This window comes from Dreissena polymorpha, chromosome 11, assembly GCF_020536995.1.
Source record: "Dreissena polymorpha isolate Duluth1 chromosome 11, UMN_Dpol_1.0, whole genome shotgun sequence".
Classification (NCBI taxonomy): domain Eukaryota; kingdom Metazoa; phylum Mollusca; class Bivalvia; order Myida; family Dreissenidae; genus Dreissena; species Dreissena polymorpha.
Window position 1 is genome coordinate 36,761,298 of NC_068365.1, and position 21,462 is coordinate 36,782,759.

At 33.8% G+C, this 21,462-nt stretch overlaps 1 protein-coding gene across 1 annotated transcript in view; it reads left to right on the forward strand.

The window, feature by feature from the left end:
- The window catches only part of LOC127849763 (adhesion G protein-coupled receptor L2-like), a 62,843-nt gene that overhangs the window by 33,164 nt on the left and 8,217 nt on the right, over positions 1–21,462 (forward strand). Inside the window, exons 5-7 of the mRNA XM_052382514.1 lie at positions 16,525–16,581; positions 20,162–20,269; positions 20,930–21,021. Coding sequence (XP_052238474.1) covers positions 16,525–16,581; positions 20,162–20,269; positions 20,930–21,021 — 257 coding nt within the window. The remainder of the gene's footprint in view (positions 1–16,524; positions 16,582–20,161; positions 20,270–20,929; positions 21,022–21,462) is intronic.

The window sequence follows — 21,462 nt, forward strand, 5'->3', positions numbered from 1 at the left end:
CATCGGGTTTCAACTGTTCTAATGAATGTTTGGTTATCGAGAGGCAATTATATGCCCCCTTATACTTATATAAGATTGATATTGGTCAATGTTTAAGAATAAGTACATATGAGAAGCTTTATAGATTTTTTCTATATAAAATATGTTGTTGTTTTTTAATGACCATACTTAGTAGCACGTTATTAATTGCAATTATTTTTAATAGGTAGTAAACCGTAATTAACCCTTTGTAAAGTGCCCATGGGAGTGGTTGACGTAAGACAATGGGAAATTTAACTGATTTGCCCTATTTGTATACATAAACCTTTTAGTCGTATCGCCATTTAAAAAAATGCATGCATACTGTACATGCCAGTGTCAGTCAATGTTGATGAGAAATAACAAGAAACAAACATATTTATACACCCGTGTACAACTGAAATAATACTTATTTTAAATCGTTGCTAAAAATAGTCTATATACAATATATCTTTACCATTTTGTCTGACATGGACTACACGTGTATGTGAATCTGAAGCCTTGATCAATACGTGTATCTTCTTTCTTTCAGTATTTTGGTTATGCCAGTATTGATGATTATGTCGAAACAGATATTGCATCAAGTTATTATAATAAACTACAAATATGGTTTTACAAATACTATACAAAATATTAACATTTAAGCAGAGGCGGTTTAATGCCAATTTGGAGACAACGATGGGAAAATATTGTTTTGGTTAAACAGTTTGCAGTAAGCATTTGTTTCATATTTATTTTAATTATGGTGACATTATAGTGGATGTCCACAATTTAAACATGTATTTAGATCTGAGATAACAAACATTAAGACATAACGTATTAGAATAATTGTTAAATGGTAAGTGTGATCTCTCATTTACTTAAAACTCCGCTCGAAACAATTCATAGTACAATCGGAATTACATTTCATGTATTTAAAAAATGCTATCCCTATCAAACTACTTTCATCAGGTCATATTCAATTATATAAATTATTTTAAAATTATGAATATGGCATGCTGGGACAGATGAGAAAACATGCACTCTATCATATGTAGAGTCAATTTATGATTCACAAAAACTCTTTTCAACATTATTAATATGATGAATGATCTTAATTTGAGATCAGTGTGTACCAAAAAACTATGATTTATTCATTGTATGAAACGTTCTTTTGATATAGTTGGTGATATTATAATGTGTTTATAAAAGAGCGTTTATATATGTGCGACGCTCGCCGTCAGGACACTTCCACGAATGCGAATCGCTGTTTTTAATACGAATAATGCATGTTTGACTGGTTGAGAAACCACATTCCAAACTCCACGCAGCGGTAATATACCCACGGCTAATGGCGATAACCACTGCCGTCACAAGAAAGTCATTCTAGATCCGATAGGATTTTGTTTTAAGGATTATATTATGTAACGTAGTATCATTTTCTTTTATATTTTGAAAATGGTGTATGGTAAGTTTAGGTTCATTATAAAAAAAACGGAAAATTATTGTACCACGTGGCTCGGCTATCATTGTGTGGTTGGTTATAACGACAGGGATTTGATCGAGCTATGCTAGAGCTATGCTAGGAACAAGTCAAAGGTCTCAAAGATTCCTGGTGTTTAATGACTTTTACACAAACGGTGCAAACGTCAGAAAGTAATACTTTATGCAAACAACAACTGCGTAAGTGCCTCGGTCAAAACAATTCTAATAAATTGATTTTTCTCCTATTTAAAATATATGTGAGTAGAGAGGCTAAATTGTTGAACGGTCAATCAGTAAACACAAACACACTATTTTTGCCATATAAGGTTCTGAAATCTTTTAATATGTTACTATAACCAATAAATGTCATCAGTGTATGGTAATCGTACACATGTAGCCTGTGGGTTTGTATCAGCTCAATTTGTCCGAATTACTACGTGGAAAGTTATTTTTACGCTTCGCTCAACCAGACTTAGTATGAAGCCCCACATTTCATATCGTATTGGCGTTGTAAACTGAACTGCAAAATACGTATAAACATCGTCTTGAAAATAAAGTAATATCAATACAATGGAGTGCGGCAATATAAATACGTATAGAATTTGCACTGTTATGGTAAACCACGGGTCCGTATTTGCACACCTAATGTAGTATGAGACCGCGCGCAAAAGCTTTTGACGTGTGCCAGGATATATCATCTTGTTTTGTCAAGAGATGATATCACTTTATATTAATTAGTGTAATTTATAAACGTCCATGCCATGAATGGTTATATAAGATGCTATCATTTGAAAAGACAGCCAATTTGCGTGACATAAACTGAGACAATATGCACATGTTTTTGATGATATTCGCTAAAGATGTAGACCATAGTAGTTCAAACTTTTTTTATATTTGTACGTAGCTCTCAGTTTATTTCTTTTTAACATGAGTTTTGTATACAAATTTTTATTAACCTTATAAGCTATTGTGACCGTAACATGTGTTTGCAAGTGTCACGAATGTAAATGCCCTACCCAACAAACATGTAGCTATAACGTTGAACGAAATGGCCACATGCTGTAATACGGTTTGCCTTCTGCAGTTGCAGCCGAATTTTCACTATGTATATTTAAATATCAATTTAAAAAATCATGCCTTAATATCCACAAAAGCGCCAACTTGCTGAGTTAAGATGAAATATGGTGAATCAGCAAAATCCATTATTGACGATAGTATTTCAGAAACAAGCAACATATAGTAACATTTCAGACCATCCTTATGCATGTCAAAGTGTAATGCCCTAATTACTTAGCTTGGGTGTATAAGACCAAGGGTTAGGGTTAGGGTTAGGATTAGGGTTAACCCTAATCCTAACATTTCAGACCATCCTTATGCATGTCAAAGTGTAATGCCCTAATTACTTAGCTTGGCTGTATAAGACCAATACTTATGACGACAAACAATTACATCAAATGTTAATTTGATTTTAGCCTTAACGTGAATCTAGTGCATGTATATTTTTTAAGCAGCGTCGTAGTATACAGTTCATTTAGGGAATCGATAGATTTACACGTTTAGCATAAATACTCACAATCAACGAATATTTCGTAAAATATTTATAAATTAATGTTAAACAGTAAAAAATCAGTTTTCCTTATAGCAAAAGCCAACATTTCAACGCTAGATGTGGTCTGGTCACATAGATTTAACGAGATACAAAATGCGCGTTTTTAATGTTTGTTTGACAATAAACTCCGTGTGAATTTCCCACGACAATATCCAAACATTTACGAACGAACGCGAGATTGGCTTCCGGCAGCTCATGAGAACTACGTCGTGCACTTTTACCACAAATGAAGAAAACCATACAATGTAAACAGTTATCGAATAAGCTTACATTATGTTGTGGTCTCATGCATTCATGACCCAGTATGTGATTAACCTATCCTGTAATAAATGATAAAGAACAGACATAGTTAAACTCGCTTTAAAGTTTATTTTAACAATAATTCTTATTCTAGCAATACCATTCATCTGGCCATCACTGGGTAAAACACATGCTATGTTTTAAGGTTTCGCATCTAATTGTATGAACCAATGGCCTTGGTGTTAAAATTATGTAGGAGCGAACGTCCGCCTAGTCAAAATTAGCGTAAGAGCGATTGTCCGTGGGAGCGATTGTTCGGATACCCATTACAGAGAAATGCCAAGCTGTTCATTGTTTATGAGATCAATAAATTGTACTCATAATTACAATCCATGCCCAAACCCTTCTCAATTTACATTTTTATCTGAGTAGTTCAATATTACATACAGAATGGTGTTCGTAAATAATATTACTATTTTAAGTAATACTATTCCATTTCCATTTTAAAATGTATTTTAATTATCTGTGTAATAGACAGTAATTTATTTTAGTTAAATATCAGTACAAGAACGTTTACATAATTATTTTTTACCAACACTTTGATTCGCTCATACTTTCTTAAGTTATTGACATATTATTGAAACAAGCCCAAATGTTATTTTTGATACTTTGTTGGTTAGTTAGCTGAAGCCTAACTCATTTATGTTATCTTAGTATCTTATTATCTCGTGGGATGTATTTGTCATTTTTTATCGCTGTTCCACTGATTAACCTATTTGACCTCAATAATAAGAGATGGGTTGTAATATTGGGTAAAATATTTGGGTTTTCTTTATGTAAGAAATATTGACAAGTATATCAATGGCGAGTGTGCATGACGGTCAAAAGATTAAATATTTGGATCTGGTGTATGTTTAACAACAAAGGGGGAACATTGCTGTTGACAAAAGGCTTAGGCTGTATTTGCATTATTTATTTGTATCACAATGCTGATTAGCGTGTACATACTTGAATAGTGACTTCTCCAGTCCTAAGTTGTAATTCAACCAACCAACAACAAGCACGTAAAGAACACTGACCAATGGGATTCATAACTGAGTTTCACGGGGCATATGTTAGAGGGAAATAGTCAGTAAGCGTTTAGACCTAGAGGTGTACAGATGGAAAAAGACACAATCATGTAGCAATCACAACGTATTTGTATAACTGAAATATTAGTTAAGTCAGACATTAAATTGGACTAGAAACTGATATATGTTGAATATTTTATCCTACATTATGCAGAGAAACCAACATAAATAGGGAGAGACGGACTTGCCCCATGCGCGACACGAGAAAATGGTAGTTAATGCAAAACTCGTCATCTTGGCAATACGCGCATGACGAGATATCGAATGATAGGCTACACACCAGTAATGTAAGAGTAATGAACATTGCTAGTAACTATGTGTCGTCCATGAACTATGAACGATTACGTGATATAACTAAGCCGTAAATACATACATGCGTATAATATATTATTAATCCATTTCTTACGAGTAACATCCTTGGCAAAACCGAAAAGTCCCTAGTATCCCTTTTCCGCACGTTCTTTGCACCCGAAAGCAACACACTGACGGTCGAATAACGATTGTCGTGCAAAAAAAAAACACACAGAAAAAGCACACGTTTTTAATAAAACTTGTATAAAAAGAACTGTATTAACATAACACGATATTGTGTGTAAAAGTTGACGTTAAGCGCGACGTTTTCACGTTTCGATCCGTTATAACAATGGACGAGTTTTCGTTTCATGTGCGTTGAGTGAAAGTGACGTCACAACCAAAATAGGTGGCGGAAATACCCGGGTGGTTTACGGAAAACAAGATCATCGTTTTTTAGTATCAAAATATTTTTTGCCATTGCTCTTGATGATACCACTCGTTTAAGAATATACATATTAATAAAATAGCATTTTTCGTTATAAAATCGGCATTGGACCTTTAATATATAAAACATGAAAAGGGAAGGAAGATTAGCGTGCAAAATAGCAGGTCTCTTTGCGGCTTTGAGAAAGTTGGGCCCGCAGGCATACGGATTGGAGTACATGCATGCAAGCAAGCACGGGAAGGCAAACTGGCGGGCATTTAGGAAAGCAATATGAAACTGAAATTCATACAATTTTATAACTTAGTGAACTGTCGACGTGTCTTACAGAGAGCAGTGCGTGCCCAGATTGTTTTCAGCAGTCGTGCTACCATTTCAGGCATGGCCATGAAACATAGTTTGATGCGGTGGTAATATTCAATTGATATCATTACTTATCGATTTCATACGCAGTAAAAAAACAACATCTTATTTGCATTAATCTATATAAAAAAACATCAAACTCCAAAAACGTCTGTGTAATCTAATATAAAAGGACAAAAAACTTGAAGGTCAGAAGGTTTTATCACCCTTCATGGCTTTTAATATGAATGTGATACATTTTTCACATTTGGTCAGGTATTTCTGCGCATCATTTTAGCGCACAAAAAGTACTATTCTTATATTCTTTGTTGTATTAAAAATTTAGTAAATGGTTGCAAAGAAGAATTTAGCAACAATTTTACTTAAATATTCCAACTATTCAGCTATTAACGCGAGTCCTTCATAGTCTCGATTATTAATTTCGTGACAATATCTGGGGCTTACATCGCTTGCCCATCACCCGTCTTCCGGGCGTTTATGTCTGTTTGCCGTAACAGCCTCTCTCGCTTCCCCACCATTATTCAATATTTTCCAACGTATGTAAAACAAAGTATTGCGCGTGTGAATGAATGTAATGTGTTTGCATTGATTAACAAGCAATGTTTTTGTAAAGATTATAGAAAAAAAAGTTAAGTATATATTTTTCGTTATCAGACCTTCATGACAAAGAGGTTAATTGTATTTCTGAAAATGAAGGAATAAAAAATCGCGCAAGCATTGATTTGAAATTCTCATACCTTTCACCTCGTCAGCTGTGCAAAATGCACGATCAGAGTCATTTACTTTGCCGGTTCGACACAAAATTCATCTTGAACTTTTTTTGTTATAGGGATGAAAACGCTCGGGGATGTATTTGTATATGATTGAATTTTAACACCTGCACAAATAAGCGCCAACTCCTCGAAATACGAACAGTTTGCCGTTCGTTTTTGCAGCTTTCGCTTTAACACTTATTCGGCCGTTTTGCCACAAGCTCGTATTGTCTGAAATGGAACTTTGTTCAAAACAATCTTGAGCGGGACCAGATGATATGTGTATTGTAGATTATTTTTGTTTTTCTAACTTAAATCAATTTGAATACAATTATTCAGTTCAGTTTTCAATTTTATACAAGAGGATAACTACATAGAATAACAAATCCGCATACGAATAAATGTAACCAAGGATTATAATTTTGATAGGATTACATTATCCATATCTATATTTGTACAATTGGCTACCGGTTAACAGCCCGAACATCAATATACGTTTGTTCACAGTGTCCTCTTCAGTTTGCAACCCATGTAGTAGTATTCATTTGTCATAGGGTGATTATAATGTCATAGGTTGATTAAATCGATGTTATATTTCAAAGCCACTATCTTTAAGTAGGCATAGTCAATTGTTATTAGAATTGTAGTTGTAGTATTAGTAGTGTTTAACCACTATTGTTATACTTCATGCTAACACCGTTTATGCGCACGAGCACTTGATTGATAATCCTTTTCGCGCCACTGTCCAAAAGCGGTAGCGACGGTCAGATAGCTAGACGCCATTTGAATGTGCTGATTTAGCAGTTGTTTATAAATACATCTGCAGGTATTTCATGTTATTATTATTATTATTATCATTACTATTATTATTATTATTATGTTTATTATTATTAATATTATTATTATTATTATTATTATATTGAAATAATATTGTGTTGTTAAACATGTCGATGCGGTTGCATTGTTTGCATTGTTATATGTTTGCTATATTGAAATGATTTATCATCTATTCTTTAACATAAAGCCATTTATCTTCATATTATAATTTAATGCTATTGTTGCAGATTAATTCATATTTATTTGTCTGCACGGGGAAATTACACTTAGAAACATCAACCGTTGTTGGTATTATTCTCCACCCACTACGGCTGGCGAGGCCGGCAACACATTACCGGATTCAAAAATATTTTAAACCAGTGGTTTCCTTTCTAATATGTCAGTTCAGGAAAAGGCTCACGATAACAAACATACAATTTAACCAGGATATCATTCTTGTACATTGAACGAAGACAAGTTGGATAGTTAAAATGTTGAAAATTGTGCGTGTGGTTATGCTTATATTTTACGCTAAAGTTATGGTAGCCCCAATAACCCAAGCACGTGAGTAGTACTTACGTCATGCATGATTTACGGTTTCAATATGTGTCTTGTTCTGAGAAAACTGGGCATAATGCATGTGCGTAAAGTGTCGTCCCAGATTAGCCTGTGCAGTCCGCACAGGCTAATCAGGAACGACACTCTCCGCCTGAACAGGATTTTTGCTAAGAACAGACTTTCTTTAAACAGAAAAATGTCATAAAAGCGGAAAGTGTCGTCCGTGATTAAACTATGCGGACTGCACAGGCTAACCTGGGACGACCCTTTAAGCACATGCATTAAGCCCAGTTTTCTCAGAACACGACTCATATGTATTAGGTGGTAACGAGCTAACAGTTAACACACCGCTAGATGACGGGCCCCAGACATTGGGAGGGGGTAGCAGCATGGGGGTAGCTACTTATGCCGAGTTCCTGTGCAATATGCAACATTAAACTACTATATTTATAAAAAGATTATATTTATAAAGTAAAACAGATTTATGTAAAGGTTGATTGAAAGCCTGGGGACAAGACATCGAGCCAATAACTCTTGACAGATCAGAAGACTATGTTGCATATGCGTTTACAAATTCGGATAATTAATGACCGGGATCGCACTCGGAAACAAATTTAGATTCTAACTGTACACAGTTTCCGATTTTTTAAAGATTTTGTTTTTGTTATTTTGTATTTTGTTCTTGACTAGATAGTGGCATGATTAACATTCTGACTAAGTTTAATGAATATTAAGTTATAAATGTGGCTTCTTGAGTGAAAACAATGTTAGCAGTAGACCCAGGTTCTAAGCCAAAAGTGAATCGAACTTGGCTGTGATAATGTCAAGATAAACATTTCGACTAAGTATCATCAACATTTAACAATAAACGTTCAATTCAGTTTTTCTGGGATTTAGCCGGGAAACCTTTTAAATCAATCATCCAAGAACAACTTTGCTTAAATATTGTCAAAATTAATAATCTGACCACATTTCACCAAAATTGAGTACCAAACATGGCTTTACGAAAGTTTTGTTTTTCAAATTCGGCCTGGTGAACATGTTTATGACCCTTCAAAATAACAACCTGACCAAGTTTCATCAATATCGAGTCAAAAATGTGGCTGCCTTAGTGCTTATGCGCTAAAAGTTGACACCGACACCGCTAGAAGACAGAAACTAGACATAGACTTGATGGCAATATGCCACATTGAGCACTTCACCAAACAATACCTGCCGCGTTGGTATTCTAACTAGGCGTAATAAGTTCAAATATGAAGCTTAAACACGTACATGTTTTATGTTGCATCACATGGTGTTGAATGATGACGAATGTAAATTACGGCACTGGTATATATTGATATTTCAGTTTCAACGACAACGACTACCGCCAACTATTCAACTTTGGAAACATCAACATATACAAACGGTAAATATTTATTTGATTATTTCGGTATGGACACTTATCATTTTGTGGATACTCATCGATCTAATTAATATAACTTGAAACAGTCATGTTTAAGTATGTTTAATACGCTAGGTTATTGGGATGTTAACTTAAAGGAATGAAACCGTTACAAGTTTGAAAAGTGTGTTGGCATGTTTAATATTTAAAGCAAACGAAAGTGTAGCTCACTTAAGTATTTTGTTCATTATATGCGTAATTCCCGTCATTATAGATTAAAACATAACAACATTATTAGCGACCTTGAAATCGAAGAAAAGTGTTGTTGTTGTTTTTTAACTTGGTCATAAAAAATAAATACCTTTCCAAGTAATGTAATTGTTTCACGTTGAATTTATTCAAAAGACTTGTTAACCAATGTCATAATTGTAAGTCAAGAGGCATATTCAAAATCCCGGTCGTGTAAATACATGGCGTTGATAATGTTAAACACTAATATAAGTACATCTTATGGATACTCCCCGATGATGCGATTTGTCGATGGAATTGTTTATTTGAATTTTTTTTTGGACCAAGACATTAAGTCTACAATTTTTTTAAGAATTAGGAGTCTTTGTTGTGTTTAGATTTCAAATTTGGATCATTAATGTCATGTCCGGAATCTCACTCGGAAACAAATTATCATTCAAATATGAACTAGCTCGACAACCATTTATGCGAAATAACCTTACAATATGCACATCTCTATCCTTTAGAAATAGTACATTGCTTTTAATACATACCAGATGTAGTAACTTGACCAAGGAACCGATGATATAACTTGCTTAAGATTTGATTAATTAATTGGATCGATTTTTCGTTTCTTTTTAAAGAATAATTTATCTTGTAATAAATTGGTTTGCCCCCTCTTAACAGTTATTGGGTCCTTGTGAAGATAAAGATTATGACGAAATTGTATGATTTTTAGTCTTAAATGTGGTCTCACAAGTTGTAATTATTTTTGACCCAAATTTTCAACTCAAATATCCACATTCAAACTGAGAAGTTATAGTGTAAAGATAAACTTTTTGCTTAGGTCTCATAAAGATTAAAAAATCCATTCCGCTTCAAGATCGGTTAATAGAGTTTTTCTAATATCTGACCGGTTACCTATTAAAACAACATGTCAAAAATCGACATTTGCCGAAATATTGTCAAGACTAATTCTGACAACGTTTCACTAAAATTGAGTCGTAAATGGGGCTTTGTGATTCTTTTACCTATATGGCCTTACGACCATGTTTTGACCCTACACTATAATAAAAATCTGACTAAATTTCATCAAGATTGAGCCAGAACTGAGTCTGCTTAAGTGGTTTTGTGCTGAAACTTTGCATCGACAGTGCTAGAAGACAGTGCTGGAAGACGGACAACAGACATTTACCTAATTTCAATAGCTCCCATTGAACATAACAGACAACACCTGTCGCGTGGTCATATACTCTTATTATGCTTAATTATTTCAAATATGCAGCATAAACACATACTATCTATGAAGTTAAAGCTTTTTGTATGGCATTACATGGTGTTGAATGATATAGAAATAGAATATACATGGCGACACTAATATATTGATATTTCAGTTTCCGCGACAACAGCTACCGCCGACCTCTATCAAACAACGGAAACGTCAACTTACACGGACGGTCAATAGTTATCTGATTGTTTCAGTATTAAACAGTAGATACATCATTTCACAGAAACTCACATATGTAGTTAATGTTCCAAAACAGCATAGCTTTGAGTATCTTAAATATGCATGGCTACCTTTACTTCAACTTCCTTGATGAAATAGACTTAAACAAGTGAAACAAATACAATGTCGAAAATGTGTTTGTCTAAAATTGCTTAATCAAGATTGAGCAAGAACTGAGTCTGCTTAAGTGGTTGTGTGCTGGAACTTTGCATCGAAAGTGCTAGAAGACGGACAACAGACATTTATCTATTTAAAATAGCTCACATTGAACATAACAACAGACAACACCTGTCGCGTAGTCATATACTTTTATTATGCTTGATTATTTCAAATATGCAGCATAAACACATTTTATTTATTAAGTGAGAGCGTTTTGTATGGCATCACATGGTGCTGAATGATGAAGAATATACATGACGACACTGTTATATATATTTATTTATTTTATTTCAGTTTCCGCGACAACAACTACCGCCGACCTCTACCAAACAACGGAAACGTCAACTTACACGGATGGTCAATACTTATCTCATTGTTTCAGTATTAAACACTTTTATAGATACATCATTTCACACTTTTCACAAAAACTCACCAATCTAGTAAATGTACTCAAAACAGCATAGCTTTGAGTATCTTAAGCATGCGTGGCTACTTGTACTTCAACTTCCTTGATGAATTAGACTTAAACAAGTGAAACATTTACAATGTCGAAAATGTGTTTGTCTGAAATTTCTTATATTTAATGCTTCAGAAAGTGAAGCTCCAATAACCGAAGCATAATTTCCATCTTTATAGACTTAATTAAAGGAACATTATTTGGGACCATGAAATAGCAGAAAAGTATTGATTATAATAATACTTATTATAATAAATACCTGTTCACGCAATATATTTTTAAATTATAATCCATTGAGAAGACGTGTTTACCATTGTCATAATTGTGAGTCAATATACATATTTCAAATCACATTCATCCATATACATGGCGTTGAGAATATAAAAGGCTAATATCAATGCATATTATGGATGCTTCCCGATGATGCGCTTTTTCTATTTCATTAATCATTTAGTAATAGACACAAGACATTGAGGCAATTACCCTTTCAAAGTTCAGAAGTCAATGTTGCAAGTTTTTTTAATTTTGATCATTAGTGTTTTTGATTTCACTCGGGAAATTTTTTATTCGGATGTTCATAGATCTCAGTCACAAATGAGAAATGACCTCACAATATACAAATTACCATCCTTTGAGAAACGCGCATTGGTTTTGTTACATACCAGATGCAGTAACTTGACCAACGAATCCATAAGTGTTAAGATAAAAAAAAAATATTTCTCATCAATATAACAAAATAATTTCGGTTTCTAGAGTTGAAGAGTTTTATTGGACAGACCAAGATTGAGTCCTAAATGCGTTTTTTTTCGAAGGTTTTGTTTTTAACTATTAGGCCTCGTGTCCAAGTTTTTGACCATACAAATTAACAATCTGAACAAGGGTTATCAAAATTTAGTAAGCATTGTGGCTGCATAGGTGAGAAAAGGCTAAAAGTTGACAACGCAACCCGCTAAAAGACGGTTACTGGTACAAGACAGGGTGAGCAATTTGGCTGTTTAAGTGGCAATGAGCTTACAGTTCTATCTATTAAAATTAATATTCTGACCTCATTTCACCAAGATTGAGTACCAAATATGGCTTTACGAAATTTTTCTTTTGAAATGCGGCCTGATGCACATGTTTATGACCCTACAAAATAACAACCTGACCAAGTTTCATCAATATCGAGTCACAAATGTGGCTGCCTCATTGTTTATGAGCATAAAGTTGACACCGACACCTCTAGAAGACAGAAACCAGACGAAGACTTGATGGAAATATGCCACATTGAGCACTTTACTAAAAAATACCTGCCGCATTGGTATTCTAACTAAGCGAAATAAGTTCAAATATGAAGAATAAACACGTAAATGTTTTATGTTTGCATCACATGGTGTTAAATGATGACGAATGAACATTATGGTACTGGTATATTTTAATATTTCAGTTTCAACGACAACGATTACCGCCAACTATCCAACTTTGGAAACATCAACATATACAAACGGTAAATATGTATTTGATTATTTCGGTATGGACACAAATCATTTTGTGAAAACTCATCCCGGTTACCTTATTAAACAATATGTCAAAAATCGAAATTTGCCGCAATATTGTCAATATTAACAATCTGACAACGTTTCACCAAAATTGAGTCCTAACTGGAGATTGTGTTTTGTTTTTACCTAATGGCCTTACGACCATGTTTTAATCCTACACCATTATTAAAATCTGGCTAAATTTCATCAAGATTGAGCAAGAACTGAGTCTGCTTAAGTGGTTGTGTACTCGAACTTTGCATCGACAGTGCTAGACGACAGACAACAGACATTTATCTAATTAAAATAGCTCACATTGAACATAACAACAGACAACACCTGTCGCTTGGTCATATACTTTTATTATGCCTAATTATTTCAAATATGCAGCATAAACACATTTTATTTATTAAGTAAAAGCGTTTTGTATGGCATCACATGGTGCTGAATGATGAAGAATATACATGACGACACTGTTATATATATATATATTTTGATATTTCAGTTTCCGCGACAACAACTACCGACGACCTCTACCAAACAACGGAAACGTCAACTTACACGGATGGTCAATACTTATCTCATTGGTTCAGTATTAAACACTTTTATAGATACATCATTTCACACTTTTTACAGAAACTCACCAATCTAGTAAATGTACTCAAAACAGCATAGCTTTGAGTATCTTAAGCTTGCGTGGCTACTTGTTCTTCAACTTCCTTGATGAATTAGACTTAAACAAGTGAAACAGTTACAATGTCGAAAATGTGTTTGTCTGAAATTCTTATATTTAATGCTTCAGAAAGTGTAGCTCCAATAACCGAAGCATAATTTCCATCTTTATAGACTTAATTAAAGGAACATTATTTGGGACCATGAAATAGCAGAAAAGTATTGATTATAATAATACTTATTATAATAAATACCTGTTAACGCAATATATTTTTAAATTATAATCCATTGAGAAGACGTGTTTACCATTGTCATAATTGTGAGTCAATAAACATATTTCAAATCACATTCATCCATATAAATGGCGTTGAGAATATAAAAGGCTAATATCAATGCATATTATGGATGCTTCCCGATGATGCGCTTTTTCTATTTCATTAATCATTTAGTAATAGACACAAGACATTGAGGCAATTACCCTTTCAAAGTTTAGATGTCAATGTTGCAAGTTTTTAAATTTTGATCATTAGTGTTTTTGATTTCATTTTTTATTAGGATTTTCATAGATCTCAGCCACACATGAGAAATGACCTCACAATATACAAATTACCATCCTTTGAGAAACGCGCATTGGTTTTGTTACATACCAGATGCAGTAACTTGACCAACGAATCCATGAGTGTTAAGATGAAAAATTTAAATAATTCTCATCAATATAACAAAATAATTTTCGTTACTATAGTTGAAGAGTTTTATTAGACTGACCAAGATTGAGTCGTAAATGCGTTTTTTTCGAAGGTTTTGTTTTAAACTATTAGGCCTCGTGTCCAAGTTTTTGACCATACAAATTAACAATCTGAACAAGGGTTATCAAAATTTAGTAAGCATTGTGGCTGCATAGGTGAACATAGGCTAAAAGTTGACCACGCAACCCACTAAAAGACGGTTACTGGTACAAGACAGAGTGAGCAATTTGGCTGTTTAAGTGGCAATGAGCTTACAGTTGACAATGACACCGAACAAAGACGGACACATGAAAGAAGACTTGATGACAATAGCTCACATTGAAAATTTTGGGATAAAACACTTGTTGCGTCACCATATACTTAATTTAATCTTTATAAATACAAATATGCAAAAGAAAATGATTTTATTTATAAATAAATACCGTTTTGTAATGCAGAAAATGTGGTTCAATGATGAAGATATATATGACGACACTGTTATAGTTTAATGTTTCAGCATCCACGACATCCGCTGACAGTTATCCAATAAGAGAAACACAGCCATCCACGAATTGTAAGTATGTATTGGATTGTTTCATGTTCACTTATCGAAAGATCATTTTGCAGAATATTACAGAGCCTGGACATGTACTCAACGCAGCACAGCTTTGAGTATGTTACATATGAGTGGCTATGTAGATCTTTACGTTGATGATGCATTTTACTTAAAGAATGAAACAGTGACATTTTAAAACATTCTGGGACGGAACTGCAAATACCTTACGCAAAAGAACAATAAACTTAAACAACCGAAGCACTTGAGTATTTTATTTACTTCAATTATAATTTTCCGTGTTAATAGCTTAAAACAAAAGAACAATTGTTTGCACATTGAAATCGCAGAAAACTTGAGAAAAGTGTAACTTGTATGTGTTGTAATCTATCATTACTAATGAATATCTTGCTACGCTATATAAAGGGTTAACCCTTTAAGTGCTGGAGCCGAATTTTGAAGGCCTTTGCAAACAGTTTGGATCCAGATGAGACGCCACAGAACGTGGCGTCTCATCAGGATCCAAACTGTTTGCTATTCTGATAGTGTTCTTTGAAAAAAATCGAAGAAAATGCTAATTTTAGAAATTCAGCAGAAGACATTTTAGCAGACGACAAATTTCCCAGCATGCAAAGGGTTAAGCATAATCCATTCATAATCAACAGACATATTCAACACTGAAACTGAAGGATGCTCCACGATGATGTGTTTTATCAATAAGATTGTTAACTGAAATCTTGGGAACAACACATTGAGCCAATAACTCTTTGATAGAATAAATTCCTATTCTGTATATACTTTTTCAAATTTGGATCATACGTGTACGGGTTCTCACTCGGTAACACATTATTATTCGAATGTTAATAACTCTTTCTCGACAACCGCTGATGCGGACAGATATCACAAAATGCAAAAGGCAATCCTTAAGGGAAAAGCGCATGTTTTTTTATACATACCATGTGCAGTAACTTTACCAATGAATCCATGATTAAACATAATTAAGATTTTATTATTACATCTTTGTCCACATTTGAGATTGTATTTTGTGACCTTGTTATTTATATATATTATACTGTCAAGATAAACATTTTGAATAAGAATAAGTATTATCAACTTTATACGATAAATATTGATTTAGGAGGAGAATTTTTAAGAAGCTTTCTTTAAAATTTAAGCTGGTTTCTTTTTAAATCAATAGGCCAGAAATATAAATTTGCTTTAATATTCAATAAATCATTATACAATTTCGCCTAATTTCACCCAAATGAAGTCTTAAATGAGGCTTTGCGAAAGTTAAGTTTTCATATTCGCTCTGGTTACAACGTTTGCGATCCGATATGATAAACAATCTGACCAAGTTTCATCAAACTTGAGCAAGATTATTGGCTACTTAAATGGTAATGAGCTTATAATTGACAACGCACACCACTAGAAGACGTACACCGGACATAGACTTGATGATATTGAGCACATCGGCAGATAAATCCTGTCGCTTAGTCATGAATTCATGTTAATCGCAATAGGTTGAAATATGCAGCATACAGCGTTTTTATTAATAAATTAAGATATTTTTATAGTGTATCAAATGTTGTTGACTAATGAAGCATGTATATGACGACACTGTTTTAATTTTTAGCATCCATTACAACAACCGTATCCTATCCAACAACGGAAACATCAACATATACAAAAGGTAAATATTTATTTGATAGTTTCAATGTTGACACTAATAGATACATTATTTTGCAGAAGAACAGCACTCCGGGTAATGTACTCAACAAAGCGCAGCTTAAATTGACCATTGTACATATATTTTGTTATGACGATCGTTATTTTGAGGATTAATATAATTTGAAGACGTGACATGAAATAGTGTCAAAAATATCAGGACTATGCTTACAAATAATAGATCGATCCAAGTGCCGCGTCTTGCGAAAATGGGCCTTGATTATATACGGCTAGCAACGTTGAAGACCAGTCTGCTTATTCACGCAGTCTGGTCAGAAGGTACCCAGTGCGCCAATGAGAGCAAAACCTTGTTTGACTTTATAGCGGACAAGTCTGGTCAGAAGTTGCCCAGTGCGCTAATGAGACCAAAACCTTGTGTGACTTTATAGCGGACAAGATTGGTAAGAAGTTACCCAGTGCGCTTATGAGACCAAAACCTTGTGTGACTTTATAGCGGACAAGACTGGTCAGAAGTTACCCAGTGCGCTTATGAGACCAAAACCTTGTGTGACTTTATAGCGGACAAGACTTGTCAGAAGTTACCCAGTGCGCTTATGAGACCAAAACCTTGTGTGACTTTATAGCGGACAAGACTGGTCAGAAGGTACCCAGTGCGCCAATGAGACCAAAACCTTGTGTGACTTTATAGCTGACAAGACTGGCCAGAAGGTACCCAGTGCGCTTATGAGACCAAAACCTAGTGTGACTTTATAGCGGACAAGACTGGTCAGAAGTTACCCAGTGCGCTTATGAGACCAAAACCTTGTGTGACTTTATAGCGGACAAGACTTGTCAGAAGTTACCCAGTGCGCTTATGAGACCAAAACCTTGTGTGACTTTATAGCGGACAAGACTGGTCAGAAGGTACCCAGTGCGCCAATGAGACCAAAACCTTGTGTGACTTTATAGCTGACAAGACTGGCCAGAAGGTACCCAGTGCGCTAATGGGACCAAAACCTTGTGTGACTTTATAGCGGACAAGACTGGTCAGAAGGTACCCAGTGCGCTTATGAGACCAAAACCTTGTGCGACTTTATAGCGGACAAGACTCGTCAGAAGCTACCCAGTGCGCTAATGAGACCAAAACCTTGTGTCATGACGTTTGATGACCTGATATAAGGAATTATTGAAGTGTTCAAGTGTGTTGTCTACAACATATACGACGAAAACATATGACATATTAGCCATATTTGTCTCATTTGGAATATTGATATCAATTAATACATAAAATGCAGAGCTGTCTACATTCTAAACGTTTATGTTCCATCGTTTACATTAAAAAGTGTTTTATTTAGTAATCGTCAAACCACCTTGAAACAGACCAATGGTGTTTTTGTTGCATAATAATGACCTTCACATGTGACATATTACATAGTGTCAAGTTATGAAAAACATAACGTTAACCAGAAATGTATTTTAACAAATTCGTTGAATTGATATCGACCGCCAAATAAATTTTGTTTATGGATGTGTTTAGAACTAAATGAAAAGGTATTAGTGAAGGGCTGTGTCTGATAATTGAAAACAATTACATCAGGACATTTTGAGAATCCATCTTATTAAGGTAGAATCCTTACACACTAAGGTATATGTTATCAAAATGTGTGATTTTGACCTTTGTCTGTGACTTTGAACATGACCCTAGCAACCTGGATCTTATATTTGACACTCAGCTAGATAATGGATAACAATTGTGGACAGTTATTACAGAATCCCTTGATACATAGTAAAGGAATGACTAAATAATGAATAATTCATCAAATGTGTGACCTTTGACCTAAATGTGTGACCTTGACCTTAGCCCCTATGATTATGGGTGTTGAATGTGAAGCACCCCCAGATGATTGAGAACAGCTATGGCAAGTTTCATGGCTCTGGCTCATGTGTTAATGGAGAAAAAGCTCTAAGCTTATATTAAAAAGCATTTTTTTTCAAGATACAAAGGGCGATAACTCCTTCATTAACAGATAATGTACAATGCCATTTGGCAGGCATCATCCTCTTATCCATACATATATACTCATAGCAAGTTTCAATGAAATCCGCCAAAGCACTTCCAAAGACATGGCTCCGAACACAAAAGTGAGCATTTTTTCAAGATACAAAATACAAAGGGCCATTACTCCGTAATTAACAGGTGGTGTACAATACCATTTGGCGTGCATCATCCTCTTATCCATATATATTATTTTAATTATATATATATATATATATATATATATATATATATATATATATATATATATATATATATATATATATATATATATATATATATATATATATATTCATAACAAGTTTTAAAGTAATAAGGCCAAAGCACTTCAAAGATATGGCCCCGGACCAAAAAGTGCCGAACGGACGGACGGACGGACAACGCAAAAACAATATCCCTTCGCCTTTGGCTGGGGATAATAAGACTATCGGCTTTGAAATTTATAATGTACTTGTTTTGTAAATATTCTGCGGACAAAGATGTATGAAGCAAGGTTTTACTTGGTGGGGCATGTATACGTCTGTGGAGCATGTGCATATTAGATTTTAAAATCTGGTTATTTTTTCTAAAGCTTCTAGGACGATTTCAAACCAATCTATTAAATACTAGAAATAGCGTTTGTTACTATCATACTCTTCATGATTAAATGATTCGTCTATTTGGCGTAATTCAGTCATTGAATCAGATGAAACTGGAAGGTTAATTTCTAATATTATATGTTCGCTGCATAATGAAATCGTATACCGACCCATATTTTTAACCCCGAAAACGTACTAAGGCAGTAAGTTTAAAACATAATTGATTAATAAAATTGACAGTCATATTTAATAAATGGCAGGAAATAGCAGGGAGTAAATGGAAATTATTTTAAATCGGGCGACACTTAATATAACGAGTTAGCTTAAACTATACCTCACGTATATAAGATCGTTTGGAAAGTATAATATTTAAGCTCCTTCCAAAAAAAGATAGTCCGATCATTTGATATTTCGAGGGACATGACATAATTAGATCATTTTACTCCGTTGTAATGTCAAGTTCTTGGATCTAAATTTATAACGATGTATAAATAAATGAATAACATTACTGTCGGTGTGAAATTGTTACCTGTTAAACAATACAAAAATGTTAAGTTCAATAAAATTATTCAATTTAAGCGACTATGATGCGTGAGCTATAGCACTTTCTTCTGCTCTTCAGAACTAAGAGACATTTTTAATAATCATATAACGTAAAATGTATGACGCTACAGTACACGAAATATAATGACGTTCAACAAATTCCTCGCATTTATTCAATACATCATGCAAGACCTTTGAATAAAGATCATTTCATAAGTGGTGAAATAAAAACACTACCCTTGTAAATATGTTTTATCTTACCACTCATGAACTTTTAATACGATCATCAATAAAATCAACATGTTTATCCTCTATATGTGATGCTTTATAATTTTCATAATAATTTATTAAAACTTTTAATACAAATATATGGCGCACATATAACACCATGATTGTGGCTTAATCATATTCATATATTGTGTTCACAGCGAAAGAGTGTCCCGGTGACACAGACAAAATGGGCACCGTCTGGATTCCTGAAAGAATAGGCTTCAGTAAAAAACTCGCGTGCCGAGAACGGTACAACGGAACAAACGGTAAATTTTCGATACAAGAATTATGAAAATCCTTACGTTTTCTCAGTTTCCTGAAAATAATCAACTACTATTTTGCTACATCATTTGAAAATTCCGTTTTCTGTTTTAATTTTCAAATAATGAATAAAATGTATTGTGTTCATAAAGCATTAATGTTCATTCCATTACTTATTAATTATAAAGACTTCAAACAAAATTGATGTGCTCTCCTATCCGTATATTTTTATCGCTATTTTTTTCAAACATGATTGGCGTTGAATTTAAAAACACAATGAAAAAAGCATCGCCTTTCAACTTCCAATTTTCTATTATATAAAACACTTCAAAGTGGAGGGCAATATGTTAATATTTCACATCATAAAAAATCGGGATTTTTATTTGTGTTCGTTTTCAATTTTTAACTTGTTCCATGATGATCGCTGGTCTCAAAATAGACAACTATAATAACGCTAGAAAATACTCGTAAAGAATGTAAAAAGGGTACCTTGATATAAATTTCCTCTTAATGTGTGGTAGTACTAATAACTTTAAGTTGACAATTTTATAACTTTATTTAAAAAAAAAAACGCTGGCTCAAAGCGTTTCGAGTCGGAAGCATATAATGATTGATACGATGCATGAGTATAATGTAAACAGGTATCATATCTGGTGTTTTATCAGGAAATATCACACGTTACTGTGACATGAACGGCGTTTACCGGGACCCGGTTTACAATTGCACGCGTGACTCAATCCAGAAAATATACGACGAGGTAAGCTCGGTTTTAATTTACAAGGTGTTTGAATGTTTCCACAAATCTTAGTATTCAGAGAAACGAATACAGGGTTTATATGCAGTCCCTATAAGGCCTCATATGAGTTCCTTTAAAAATCGATACATTTTATTTCGAAAGTATGTTATGCAAGTTGATTCAGCCAAATACATTTAAGTAAAACTACCGTTTGTTGGGTTTAAACAAAACATGTGCAATCATTTGTATGAAAGTTAATATTTTTCACAAATACGTTTACTAGATGTAATAACCATTTGTATCAATATCTGATTAGTATTGAAATTGTAAAAAAAACGTTGATAATGTATTTTGTATAAATAGGCTTAATTAAAAAAATATGCACATGTATTTCTTTATGACTTTAGGGATGCATACACATGTATTCAATGCTTGAATTTTTCTGACGCACATGTACGTGTA